Source organism: Amia ocellicauda, chromosome 14 (genome assembly GCF_036373705.1).
Source record: "Amia ocellicauda isolate fAmiCal2 chromosome 14, fAmiCal2.hap1, whole genome shotgun sequence".
Classification (NCBI taxonomy): Eukaryota; Metazoa; Chordata; class Actinopteri; order Amiiformes; family Amiidae; genus Amia; species Amia ocellicauda.
In genome coordinates, this window is record NC_089863.1 from 30,238,580 (window position 1) to 30,252,315 (window position 13,736).

Consider the following 13,736-nt stretch of genomic DNA (forward strand, 5'->3'; position numbering starts at 1 on the left):
GCTGGTTTGTTCTCACTCGAGGGAGCGGGTTCGGATACACACGGATCTGATTTTAGGCCGCCTCTCCGAATTGGGCCTTCAGGTCAATCAAGAGACGAGTCGCCTGATGCCAACTCAGTGGGCACAGTTCCTCAGACTGCACCTCGATTCCGTTGCCATGTTCGCCACGGTTCGGCAGGGCGGACGTGGATCTCTTTGCCTCGGCAGAGTCCACACACTGCCTACTATGGTTCTCCGTCCAAGACCGCTCAGGAATCCTAGGGATTGACACACTAGCCCACACGTGGCCGTGCTGTCTCCTTTACGCATTACCACCGTTCCCCCTTCTCCCAGTGGTCCTGGAGAAGGTCAGGAGAGAACGTGCGACAGTTCTGCTGGTAGCCCCACGGTGGCCTTGCAGATTCTGGTTCACAGACCTGATCGCCCTCCTCTACGGAGAGCCTTGGCAGCTCCCAGTGAGAGCGGACGTGTTGTCCCAGGTGCAGGGGACAACACGTCTGCTCTCACTGACACACTTTGGCACCCCAATCCGGGCCTCCTCCAGCTCTGGGCCTGGCCCCTGAGCGGGAGCGATTGATTACCTGTGGTCTGTCGGACGCAGTAGTTGCCACTATTCAGGTGGCAAGAGCTCCCTCTACGAGGTCACAGTATTCCTACCGCTGGCGGACATTTAGCACCTGGTGCCAAGACGGCGGTCAAGACCCAATTAATTGCCCCATCAGGGTCATATTGCAATTTCTACAAGAGCTGTTGGACCAGGGCAAGTCCCCGTCCACGCTCAAAGTGTATCTGGCGGCCATCTCCGCATGTCATGTCCGGATTGATGGCGAGCCTCCTGGGTCTCATTTTCTGGCTGTGCAATTTCTAAAGGGAGCTCGACGGCTACGGGCTCCTCGAACCCTTTCACTGCCTGCATGGCACCTTGATGTAGTGCTGGACGCACTTTCCCAAGCCCCATTTGAGCCACTGAACTCAGCTGAGCTGAAGCTAGTGTCACGTAGGACAAGCAATCACCTCTGCAAAACACGTGAGCGAGTTACACGCCCTGTCCGTACACCCATCGTGTGTCCGTTTTACGGGAGATGGCTCCAGGGTCGATGTATTCCCAGGGCTTGTCATGCAGCCTACAGGCATGTTGCCTTACGAGGCTGCCCTGTATATAGTTCGTTCATTATAATTGTGGTGCATGCGTTGGCCTGTACCCCGCTCTGTATATTGGTCAGCAGGTCTGTGGCCCGCTCTGGCTGTTTTATGCCATGGAGCAGGGGACCGCTGCTGTTGTCCTCCAGCGGAGGGCACTTGAGTTCTCCAGTGCCCCGCTGTGTACATAGTTAATTTATTCACACGGTAAGTGCTTTAGTTGCCCTGCGTTAGCTGCGCTATTCGACAGGTGTCAACTGCTCCTGTGTTCCACGTGTGGTGCGTGAGCCAGCTCCTGCACCCCATGATGTATATATGTGTATATATGTATTATGTGTTAAACAGCAGGACTGTGGCTCCATTCTAAAATTGTAGAATGGAGTTCACTGCCACTGTTCCCAGCTGATGGTGCTTGAGTTTCGCTGCCTCGCTGTGTACATAGTTCATTGGTCAGAGGGTCTGTGGCCCACTCTGGCTGTGTGCCATAGAGCAAGAGCCCGCTGCTGCTGCCCTGTACATGAGCAGGCTCTCGTGTTCCGCTGTGTATATAGTTCCTTTGTTAACACAGTAGAGTCCGCTGCTGCTGCCCTGTACGTGAGCAGGCTCTCGTGTTCCGCTGTGTATATAGTTCCTTTGTTAACACAGTAGAGCTAATGTCGCCCTGCGTTAGCCGGTCTAACCAGCAGGTGTCAACTGCTCCTGTGTTCCATGGGAGGCGTATGAGTTCGTTCCTGCGCCCCATGGTATGTATAGTTCTTTTGCACGAAATATAAATTGTCAGCACAATGGAGCTCTTCCACTCTGTACTGTTTAGGTTAGTTGGATGCTCTTGTGCTGCGCGCTGACAACATGAAGGTTTGCTGTCACGCGATATGTATGTATTGTATATTGTTCAGCTCGGCTACTCCGTTGACTCATTGGGTCTGTGGCCCCACTCCTATTGGATCAGGGATCCACTGCCATGATATTGCACGGAGGCCGCACAAGTGCTTGATTGCCTGCGCCAGACATTGTGCAAGTAGATTCGGCCTCGCTCCTAGCTACACTAGTAGAGCAGCCGGCCTTGCTCTTGTAAGCGGAGGGCGTAAGAGCTGTAGCCCCGCTTTGTATATGCTGATTGCAGACAGTTCCCTGTAGAGCGTGACTATGGCCCTTCTCCTGGACGGCTCAGGTGTGGCCCTATGGGGCCCCTGAGGTTACTGTCTGGAGTTGTGTTGCTGAGGTGCCCTAGTGGTGCACCTCGGGGCAGGCTCGCTGCCTCCTCCCTTGCGAAGGTTTTGTTATACAGTAACCCCTCCCCCTTGGGCAGTGCTTCCGACTTGAAAGATAACGATAGGTTGCGTATGCAGCCCTGGTTATCTGAGAAAGGGCGTCTGCCAAGAAATAAAAATAATAATAAAAGCACGGGTGTAGGGGGAGACAGAGTGGAGATTATGGCAGAAGGTGACAGAGGGAGTGGGTGGAGTGGGGAGGGAGGGGAGGGAAAGGGAGAAGGAGATGAAGTGGTGGTCTGAGAGAGTGTAGAAGGGGAGCAGCCTCTAGAGAAGGTATAGCTGCGGCCAGCCCTGTGAGTCGGGGGAGACGGGGAGAGAGAGAAGTTAAAGGAGAGGAAGAAATCCCGCACAGTGGGAAGGGTTGGAGAGGTGGATGTTGAAGTCTCACAGGAGGATGGTAGGTGAGGATAGCGAGGGGAGGGAGGGAAGTCAAGTTCATCCAGGAAGGAGGTGAGTGGACCAGGTGGACGGTAGAGAACTAGAAGGAAGAGGTGAGAGGGAGAGGTGAGTTCCATGGAATTCAAAGCTGTGGGTCATGACAGAGGAGAGAGAGGGGGGGACAGAGAAGAGGAGAGAAGGGGAGAGCAGGAGCCAGGGGGTGTTAAATACTCCACCTGTAACTAATTAGAACAGTGCGCACCTGCGTTGCTTTGAATGACACAAGGCTGGTCAGGATGGCCCTCCCTCCCACGCAGGACTGCTAATAGCACAATTAATGGCCGCTTTATATCTGAATACAGACAAAGACCATGCAAGACACATGCAGTTATACTGAACAATAGCTCGTAGTAATGCTAAATAAATGCTAAATAATCTCAGCCTGCAATGTAACGCTTCTGATTTACAGAAAGTGCTTGTCGAGTGTGCTAAGTTGCTAAATTAAGTAAGAAACAGTCGCTGCTCTTACTACAAGTGCAAGATATATAATTTGTAGCTAAACCACGTATTCAATCAATGTAACACTTAACTAAACTAGGAAATATGAGAGAAAAAAGCGATACTTAACTGCGGCGACTTAAGCGACTCCTCAGCTGGCTTGCCCGAGTGTCCAGTGGCAATGACAGAAATACACCGGCTAATTTAAACTGTATTTGACAATTAGATTATTAGATTGAAGGTCACTTCAATCAAGCATTGTCTTTTCATTCTTTCAATCAACTATTGCCTTCTAGGATATGCAATCAGCTGAAACAGTTAAACAGTATAAAGATTGTGTGTTTTCTGTGTTTAAACTGTAGTTTAATTTGTAAACACTTTGATAAATAAGACTGTAACCTATTGTCTAGCTGAAGATACAAAAAGGCTTCTCCAAACTCACATCCTTAGTTCTTTTCTTCACTTCATGTGAGAGGATAAGGCTATAGGTTAACCTGTATTTATGCTTTATATAATAAACTGGTTACTTTTTTATCTGTGTATCCTGGGATTTACTGAAACCACTACAGCACTGTCTCAATTAAAAAATGTGAGCACTGTCATGTTATCTATGAAACTGTCTTTATTTAAGAGGTTTTGGTGATTAAATCACTATGCTTTGTGTACATACACAGATGGGAGAGTACAGTCAGATGATTCCACAGCTACAGAGTCCAGTGATGACACAAGTGTAGGTTACTGTACTGCCGATTACACTGTACAGCGTATAAATGACATAGTAGATGAACACAGCATAAAAAACACACTACAGTATAAATGTACAGTATGGAGGGGGATTCATCACTAAAGTTTGTATAGAAGAGGAGGAGGGAGAGAGGGGTGGTACAGGAAGTACCTGTAGAGTTTGAGGACAGTATTGATGCAATTGTCGGATTGTTATAATTAATGTTTCTTAACTTTGAAACACTCATATGGTCACATGAGAAATGCATTTGTTTAACTTCAAGAACGGACTGCATATTTTCACAAGTTCAGAGTTTTGGGACAGCCTGTACAGTGATACACCCTTATATAAAAAGAAAGGAAAAAAACAAAGAGGAACAGAAACATTGAGAGAAGCATAATCAAACAAAAGGGATATATAGGAACCCATTGTAACACAATTCCATTACATTTCATTAGTATATCCACATAACAATCCTGATATGAGGAGACAACATTCCTGGCTTTTCTTCCAAACACAGCTCCCATTTTACTAAAGTGATCATCAGATTACCTGGATTCATTCACAACCTCTTTCCAGGCTGGGAATGAGATTATAGGCAATGTACCTGGAATTAAATGGATCTTTAAAGCCACCAACTGTCAAAGAGCTTAAAAAGAAGATCTATAGAGGTCTGAATGACACAATAACTGGGTCGATTTAGAGACAGAGAGCTCCATTTGGAACAAGTTTCAGAAGTTGTTCAAGGCCCCACAGGAACAGAGTATGAGATAATTTACTTTAATGCTAAATTATAGAACTTTGCATAAACACTTAGTGATCATTACAGCTATGTCTTCAAGCAGTGACCTCAGCCACGCTTGCTGGGTATCTGTGGTTTGTTCCCCTGATTCAGCAGATTAATAAACAGCACTTGGGATTCTAAGGGGAGCAGCTGGACAAGCTTTAAACTCCAAGCTAACAATGTCGAGGTGGCCTGGTGTGGTAAGAGAGTGGGGGGCCTTTGTCAGTGGGTTGGTATGGAGTGGGGGGTCACATGGGGACACTGGAATCATCTGGGTCCACCAATGGCTGGTAGTCCAAGGAGCTGGAGCCCGTCATTGGTGCCTGAGGTTGCTGGACAACCATGGCCTGCTAGAGAAGGAGAAGGAGACCAAAGAAAAGGAGAAGGAGAATGTAGAGAAAATGTTGAAATTCTGAAGCTAGGTGACAATAAGAGTTGTCCAGCCATGGTAATATCTCGGTCTCTCACCAAAGGCTTGTCTTGGAAGATGGCTTGGCATCCGAAAGCCGAGGCAGTGACGGCAATGCAGAGCTCCAGCGCTGAGAGAGCAATCATCAAGCCCACTAAGCCATTGAGTATATTCTGCCAGAAAGAACACATCACAATATAACACTGCAATAACTCCTGCTGGAATCCTGGATCCTGTTTCCAAGCCACCTCCGGCCTGAGATGGGCCTGGGGTTAGATGTAGATGCTAAATCAGTCCCATGCTGGGAACTAGCAGCACCAATATTATTGCTTAACTGGAACTTTGGAACCTAGTGCCATTGGTCTGAAATTACAATGTTTCCCTGCTGACCTCCCTAGATTATTTGGCTTTCCTAAATGTTCTCCATCAGTTTCCAAAGTAACAAAACAACAAATAATTCCCCTGAAATATGAACACAATGAATCAAAAATCACAAAATCAAGGAAGGCTGTTTTGCTTTTCAGGTATAGTTGGGGTTGTCTCCAGCACTGAAGGAATGGGTCTTTCTCTATCTTCATATTAATCTACATTTGTTACAGATTTAGCTGTGACTTTGAACTCCGGGTCTGTGCTGGAGCCGGGCTAGAAACAATGCACAGAATTCCACCAGTAACAAATCAAATTATGACTTTGCTAAATCAAAAGACTCACCCTTTGACTCTGCATGCCTCTGCATTCATAATAATCATAAATGGGATCTCCGTATGTACAGTTGGGATACTCCGACTCAAATTGGAAACAGAAAACTATGACTGAGATGACAGCCGAGACTGCACTGAAAATGTTGAGGGCCAAAGCGGCCTTGACCTGAAAAAGATGGTGGAGAGACACAAGATAAGGGGAAAGTCTGTAATCAAACAACATGTTACAATCATGATTTTGTCTTTTGGCTTCTATGGGGTTGATTTTTAGCATAACCTGCAATTCACTGTGAACTCAAATGGTTAATATTGATGATACATGGACTGGATATGGAATAAAGTAACAGTGGTCATAATACTTTTCATGCAAAATTAGATTTTTGTATGTAGGAATTACACTAACATTTGCCCTGGTTATAAAAAAATGCCCAACTTAATGTCCAGACCAAAACCCAAAACCTATTTTAGCCCAAAACCTTACAGGGATCTTCCAGTGATTGGCAAGGGACATTTTGAATGATTGAAATGCAGTATCAAAAGACAATAAAAGAAAAACACAGTCATTGGATTTCTTTGTGACTTCAGAGACTGTAAAATCCACACTGCAAGATAATGGCTAATGGTCACCATAGCTGTGGCTGAACAATCAATGTGCATCTGTGGGTAACACTGATAGTCCAGAGCCTGCCCTATAAACCTGTATACATCTGCTACTAAAGAGAATTTGAATGTTGACTTTAGACATATAGACACATATGGCTTTAAAACTTCACTAGGTGGAATTTTGAAAAACCGGGCAAAATCCGGTAGTGGCCATGTTTCAAAATGGCTGCCAAAATCCAAGTAGGCTGCCTATAGGACCTTTGGTCTTTTCCACCAAATCAAGGTTGAATCATTGATTGAAAGGTTTATGAGGTTAGTTTGGGTCTAGTTGACCGTAAATTCAAGATGGCTGCCCATATCAACTAGGTGAAATTTACAGATGGTCATAACTCTGAATCCATTTGACCTAGACAAATATAGGAGGTGTCTTAGCCCAATAATTTGAAATACTATTTAATAAATGTTCTTTGGTCTTGAGTGTCAAATGCAGTTTGCAGGTTCTAAAGGGGAAAGCTGCCATTAAAGGGTTTGTGGCCTGTTTCTGCATACAGAATTAACAACATAAGCAATGCACAGGTCAGCTACCAGAGCACCTAAGCGGTTGTCGATCCAAAGTACCACATCCCCAATTGAGCGAGTTCTACAGCAGCAATCTAAGAATATTAAGGGAAGGTCACACCGGCTACTGGCAGCGATTCACAGTTCAGCGCACGCTAAGGTTTCTCCACTCACCACAGACAAGCGCGGCGCCCTCTCGGCATGCACACAGACAGCCCCCGAGAAGAGGTACTGAGGAGGGAAGGGGGAAAGCTGCTTCAGTCCCAAGGGTTTGAGTGTGTAAAATATGTAAATACAGTAAAATATTAATACATCATGAACAATCATCCTCCTCACACTTGAATATCACGTTAACTGAACTTAATGAAGCCAAACTCTTGAGTGTGTGCTCACAATCACTGGAGGACTGAGACCTTAAAATTGCATTAATTTCATGACTCAACACTGCTGGGACACTAAGCCCCCATAATTGTAGCTATGTAGCCATTTTTCACTTCCTCAATCCTTTAAAATGAAAGCATCCTGCGAATATGTGATTGAAGTGAATTGCAACTGATTTTCAGGTGTACCTCATGAGAAGATACCCAAGATCTTGTGCCACACTGACTGTATTGGGCTAGGCTAATCATTTCTGAAGCATACAAAGTAACACGGACCATTGACATTGTTAAATGCCACCTCACTTATAGGACATCTTGCATGATTGTTTGAATCTGATGTCTTGCCTCAGCTTTTATGAACCTTAAGTGAATGGGGCCTCTTCATTCTTAAATGAAAGCTGAACTGCAGAACACAATAAACCAGACAAAATCAGACATAATTTGCATACAAAGAAGAAAATAGGAGTGTTGATATTGATTATAACACAGCGGTTGGTAGTCCATTTAGCTATATACAGTGATACGTACTGCTTTTTAATTACTTATGAGTATTATTGAATTAATTAAATGACACTTGCACTGAGGCTTGCACTGAGCTGGAAACATTGGTACAGATGCAATGGGAAAGGTTCAGATAAGACTCACCGATATGGCACACCAGCACAGCACTGTCAACAGAACAACACGATACTCAATCGATAGCGCTGCAATCAGGCCAGTGAAGACGCTGAATAATCCAATCATAATCTGGGCTGCCTGTTCAGGTAACAAAAAAACGGCAATACAATAATAACAGTGATCAAAAATACAAAACACCCAATATAACTTTAAATAAATGGGCGAGTCTCTTATAAAGTTCTGGGAAAAAATTAAGAGACCACTTAACATTGATTTCTGAACTCGGAGTGGTCTCTTAATTTTTTTCAGAGCTGTAGTTAAGTTATTTGACTGACAATTTTTGGCAAAGTGATGTGGTTTATACAGCTAGCTTTTCACTGCAGCATTCTGGGTAGAGTACCTTTGCTCAAGACCAGAACTCTAACCTCTACTCCGCTGTGCTGTTCAAAAAGGTCTATATATTAATGACAAGCCTCTTCCAAGACTGTCTCAAGGCTCAGCTCCTCATGGACCACAGGTGTCTCCTACTTTTCATACCAGCTGGAGCTCTCAGTTAATTATTTCCTCAATTAGATATTAAGCAGTAGTGGGGAGTAGTTGTTAAGACTCTGGACTCTGAAGTGGAAGGTTGTGGGCTCAATCCCAGGAGGGGGGTACTGCTGTTGTACCCTTGAGCAAGGTACTTTACCTAGATTGCCCAGTAAATGCCCAGTTGTTGAACAAATATGTAAATGTAATATCTTGTAAGTCACCCTGGCTAAGGCTTAAAGGTGGATGATGGCATATAGTGGATTGTAGAAGTATTCACCCCTCAAGGACTTTTTCACATTTCAATATTTTACAATCTGGAATGAAAATGGTATTAATTGGGATTCTCTCCCTTTGATTAACACCACATACAAAACATTCTAGGACACTCAGCCTCTTGTTTTTTTAAACCACTCCAGTGTACCCTTGGCTGTGTGTTTAGGTTTTCCTGTAGGATTTTCCTATATTTGGCTCCATCAACTTTGGTCTCATCTGACCAGAGAACCTTTTGCCAAATCTTTGTGTCTTCCACATGCCGTATGGCAATATCAAAACATTATTTGGTGTGATAATGACTTTCTCCGTGCCTCTATTCCAAATAGCCCAATTTTGTCGAGCACCCAGGTACTAATTGACATATCAACAGTTTCTCCAGTCCTGGCCAACTGTAGCTCCTTCAAAGTTACCATTGGCCTCTTGATGGCTTCACTCTGACCACCGACTTCCTTGCCCGTTAACTCAGTGTTAGTTGATGGCCTGCACTAGACAGTCATGGTTGTGCCAGATTTCCTTTAAAAAATCAATAAATAATGGATTTAACTGTGTCCCAGGGAATGTTAAAAGTCTGGGATTCCTTTTTAATAGCCCAACCTTGACAGGTGTTTTTCCAAAACTTTCTCTCCTTGGCCTTCATGTTGCTTGGATGTGCTCTCTGACATCCTCTTTGGGCCTCCAGAAACGGGTGTATTGAATCTGAGATCATGTGACACTTGATGGACTATATTCAACTATTTATGTGAATACTTCTGTAATCAAGACTTTTCAGTTTTGTATTTGTAGTTAATTAAAAAAAATATAATACATTTAAAAAAAAAAAGTATATAATATATATATACACGCACACACACACTTTCAAGATCAGTTACATTATATCCCAATTAAATACATTTTAGTTCCAGATTGTAACACTACAAAATGTCCAAATAGCTCCTCATGGGTTAAATACTCATGAAATCCACTCTTTTTTATTCACTCAAGGGACTCTACTTATAATTTCCAGTGTGTTACAGGATTGTTCTACTAATCTATTTATTCTGCTAATCAGATATTTTAAATTAACTGCAACTATGGTAATAATAATAATAATAATAATAATAATAATAATAATAATAATAAAATACTCTGTGCCTCTCCCTATATTGACTCAAGGCTCTTCAGTGCTCCAACTTTAGTGAAGCCAAACCAATTTCAAAAGTGAAAATAAGCAAATTATTGTTACAATAAAGGTTTCAGGTAAGTCACTGAGAGCTGAACCTTCAAGAGCAAGGTTTAGGACCACTGTATTGTCAAATGCACAAAGGCTGCCATAGTTTGGACAGTTATTGAAGAGTCTCACCCCCATGGCTTTGGGCTCTCCTTTCAGAAACGTCTTCACGCCCCTGGAGTGCTGGCTCTGGGAGCCCCCGGCTGCGGTGCTCTGTGACTGGGGGGCGTTAGAGACAAAAGCGCCCTGGCCCTGCGGGTAAACGTTGGTGTTGATCACCAGCCCGTCGGCAGTCGTCACAGAGCTGGACATTGTGAGCTCCCGTCTATCTACAGAGACAAATATAGAAACTCAAAGACATTACAGATATGCTGCAGCGCGTAACTTTGGGAAATAGTTGTCGACTTCTTATGAATAGTTACATGTTGTTACCTCTTATACATACAACACTGAAGAAACATAAACATGTTTGAAGAGAAGTCACACTAATGAAGGTGTGTCAGAACATGCGAAAAAAAGTACGTTGTACAGTAGTTTAAAATACACTACGTTTATACCACTACTAGTAACAATGTTTGAAAGCACCGATTAATTTAAAATACACAATTACAATACACCATTTTGTTTCACAGTCTATCACAGCAGCACACATATGCCAAGTTGTTTTACTGACGCATTTAAACAATATCGTCTTTCACTCACGCTGTGCTCGCAATAGTGCTGAAGTGACACCAACAGCAACCCGTCCCACGTCCTGTTTATCTACAGAAACGCCACACAGGGATAGCAAAAGCACAAATAACCAATTCTCTTCCACACCAAGATGTAGAATTAAATATGCAATTAAACAGAACGTCTCACTCGTATCCCTCACTGTCCCCGATAGATATGTTAAATAAATTAAATCAAATGAAAACTGGTAAGAGGCAGCCTACCGAAACTGCTTCCTTGTGAGTGCTAATCCTACCTCCTAAACACCCCCCCTCTATTCTACATTTAAAGGGAAATTGCCATACTGTGTTGCACAACTGTCTTGGAAGCAGTTCTGTGCAAGCAACGCGTCTTGGAAGGACAGTCTGTTTGGGTTTTCATTCCATCCCAGTTCTTAATGAATCAATTATGGATGTAATGTAATTAAACATTTCCCAGTTCCTATGCTGGACTGTCTACTGAATGTTGTGTATGCCAAACCTTTCTGTGCCTAAATACATTTCGACTGTGTTCACAGTTAAATTAACAAAACACAATCAAAATATAGTATGTGTGCTTATTAAAATGTATTTAAACATATTATTGTTTTGTGTAACCGGCCCCTGGTTTCTTGATTTGAGCAGAATGAGGTGTCCCTATTTTTTTATTTTTTTTTATCACTTTGTTCAGTATTTTGATAATCATTTTCTTTAGATTTCAGCTTTGAAAGTCAGCAGTCATATGCTTGTTGAGTATTTCAACCATTGATAGCACTCGAGTATCAATCCTCCTGATGTGGAGATTCCTTGTTTAAGTAGCCTAGTATTTTTGTATTTTGATACTTTGTGCAAGGCAATTGATCAGCATTAAAAACTATGTGGATGGGGATCATTTGTAGGCTGAGTGTAAAATGTATAATAGTAATATTAAAAAATAACAATTTGGTTCATTTAGTAGCCTATACATTTATTTAAATGTGCCTCGGGCCGCTTCTGGGGGGATTCTGGGGGCTTCTGGTGAGATGCTGGCAATGTCGTCTGAATTCCGGAAGACAGAAACAGCCTGATGTACCTGGGTTGATTCTGGGCAGTCATTCATTTTGATTCCGGCCCGACACCGACACCCGATTCTGGGCCAATTCAATAAGTTCTGGCCCCCTGGAAGAGGGCCACTTCTTGGCCGATTCCTCAGTGCTATCTGGGACGCCGCTTGAAATGCCAATTTCAAAATTGGTTATGTTTCACTAGGTGACGGTAAACATGAATAAAAGAAAATATGCAAGTGGTGCTCAAAAGTGGAGCAATACATTATTGTCTGAACAATCTCGCACAAAACACCCAAAGATTACATGGTAATTTAGACAGAGGAAGAAGCTATCCAAAGCGTTAACATTTGAAAAGGACTCAATAGCCTACAGGCCATGAAGAATGATTCTAGTTTTATTTTGCGTTAGTCTATGTCACAGATGGTGACAGCTGGGTTTCACTATTTTATAATTTTTGTATTTATTTTCAATCATTCACCTTTTTATATATTACACATTTTTGTTTTTTTATGTATTCAATTATTCACTTACACTTGGTTTGTTTTGTTAATTACTTTAGTCACTTGATTGCTTAATTGCTTTATGATTTGCACGTGTGGTTTATTATTTCTTTATTACCCAGACAATCACTTGCCCTCCTTTGGGACTGAAGAACCCAGTCTGATGCATAGATGATAAAATGTATTTATTTAACATACCAGGCCTGGAAGGGGCCCGACATGGAAGCACTCTACCTCAGCAGAAGTGGACAGCCTTTTATACAATGCAAGACGTGGTTCTGTGGCCAGGGTCTGTCATTGGTTTGCCAATGTGTTGTCTTGAGATCAGGTTTCTGAATGTTTGTGGTGGTCTTCCTGAGGAGCGGGGGTCATCATGGAAGCTGGTGTTTTCCTGTTGTGGCATACAAACTGCCCAATCTCACATTTCTTTAACAATGGACAATGAGGTAATCAATCACTATAATGTAGCATCTTCAGCCTTTTGAGAGAAGAACAGGAAATCCACAAACAAACACTAAGCAAACTGGTATCTGTGGGCTGTTTATCTGTTTGGGTGTTCCTCTTATCATAATGAACAGAAGTCAAAGTGGAGAGAACAATGTCCAGAGCATATCCTCTGGACAACTGCATTTTGACATCTTGACAAATCTAATTTGCTCAGTCTGCATATTATTATTTCTAATATAACATGTAATACAGTTTATATAAAACATTAATAACGGCTCTTCAGGGACATACTACGCACTTTTTCTGGAACTCTTCAACCGCGACCCCGACCCTGAGGTGGATAAAGGCTGGTTAGTCCAGGTAGACAAAGGCAGACTGGAGAACAGACAAGGAGACAAGAGCACAGAAGGGAACAGACCAGAAATGTGCAGCGGCACTATGGCGTGCGTAGTGGGAGGTGGTGGCTCTCTCTGGGCAGTAGATGGGGCTGGGCAGCGCATGAGACGAGGGCAGAGAGGAGAGGTGACGGAAGGGGGTGAGTGATCAGGTGCCCCACCTGGGGGCCGAGTGGATGGAAGATGGGTGAGCAGAGGTGGGTGTTTGCCCTGACCACCTGGGCGGGAGATGGGCAGCACTAGGGCTTGGGAATCCCTGACCATCTGCTTGGGGGCCCCGGGATGGGTGGGGGAAGGAGTCACAGGGTCGCATTGCCTCGTCCCTCTGCGCTTTTAGACCCCCAGTGTCTGCATTCGCCTGCAGTGGCGAGAGCGCTGTCCAGCTGGGAGAGAGTTGGACGAGATAACGAATGAGGGAAAGAGGTAATAGGCTTGTGAAGAGGAACTCCCACAGAGCCCCGATATCACACTTACCTAGTGGTGGTAGTGCATGGTGTTGCTGTCTGTGGGGACAAGCCTAGGGGCATGTGTATTGTCACTTTATATACAATATAGGGATTAGTTTTAGTTTATTTTTAGGG

At 43.6% G+C, this 13,736-nt stretch overlaps 1 protein-coding gene across 5 annotated transcripts; it reads right to left on the minus strand.

The window, feature by feature from the left end:
- Nucleotides 1-3,894: 3,894 nt before the first annotated feature.
- On the minus strand, nucleotides 3,895-11,050 carry LOC136767675 (membrane-spanning 4-domains subfamily A member 4D). 5 transcript variants are annotated; one of them, XM_066721610.1, is made up of 8 exons: nucleotides 11,014-11,050; nucleotides 10,781-10,840; nucleotides 10,211-10,403; nucleotides 8,095-8,205; nucleotides 7,244-7,300; nucleotides 5,919-6,074; nucleotides 5,267-5,380; nucleotides 3,895-5,148 (listed from the first exon to the last, which is right to left on the minus strand). In XM_066721610.1, exons 3-8 carry the CDS (start codon nucleotides 10,388-10,390, stop codon nucleotides 5,047-5,049), a joined length of 720 nt encoding a protein of 239 aa, XP_066577707.1. In that variant the 5' UTR covers nucleotides 10,391-10,403; nucleotides 10,781-10,840; nucleotides 11,014-11,050; the 3' UTR covers nucleotides 3,895-5,046. The 5 variants fall into 5 exon arrangements, with proteins under 5 accessions (XP_066577707.1, XP_066577705.1, XP_066577706.1 ...); XM_066721608.1 differs by having other exon boundaries at nucleotides 10,211-10,407; XM_066721609.1 differs by lacking the exon at nucleotides 11,014-11,050 and having other exon boundaries at nucleotides 10,781-11,007.
- Nucleotides 11,051-13,736: the final 2,686 nt, after the last annotated feature.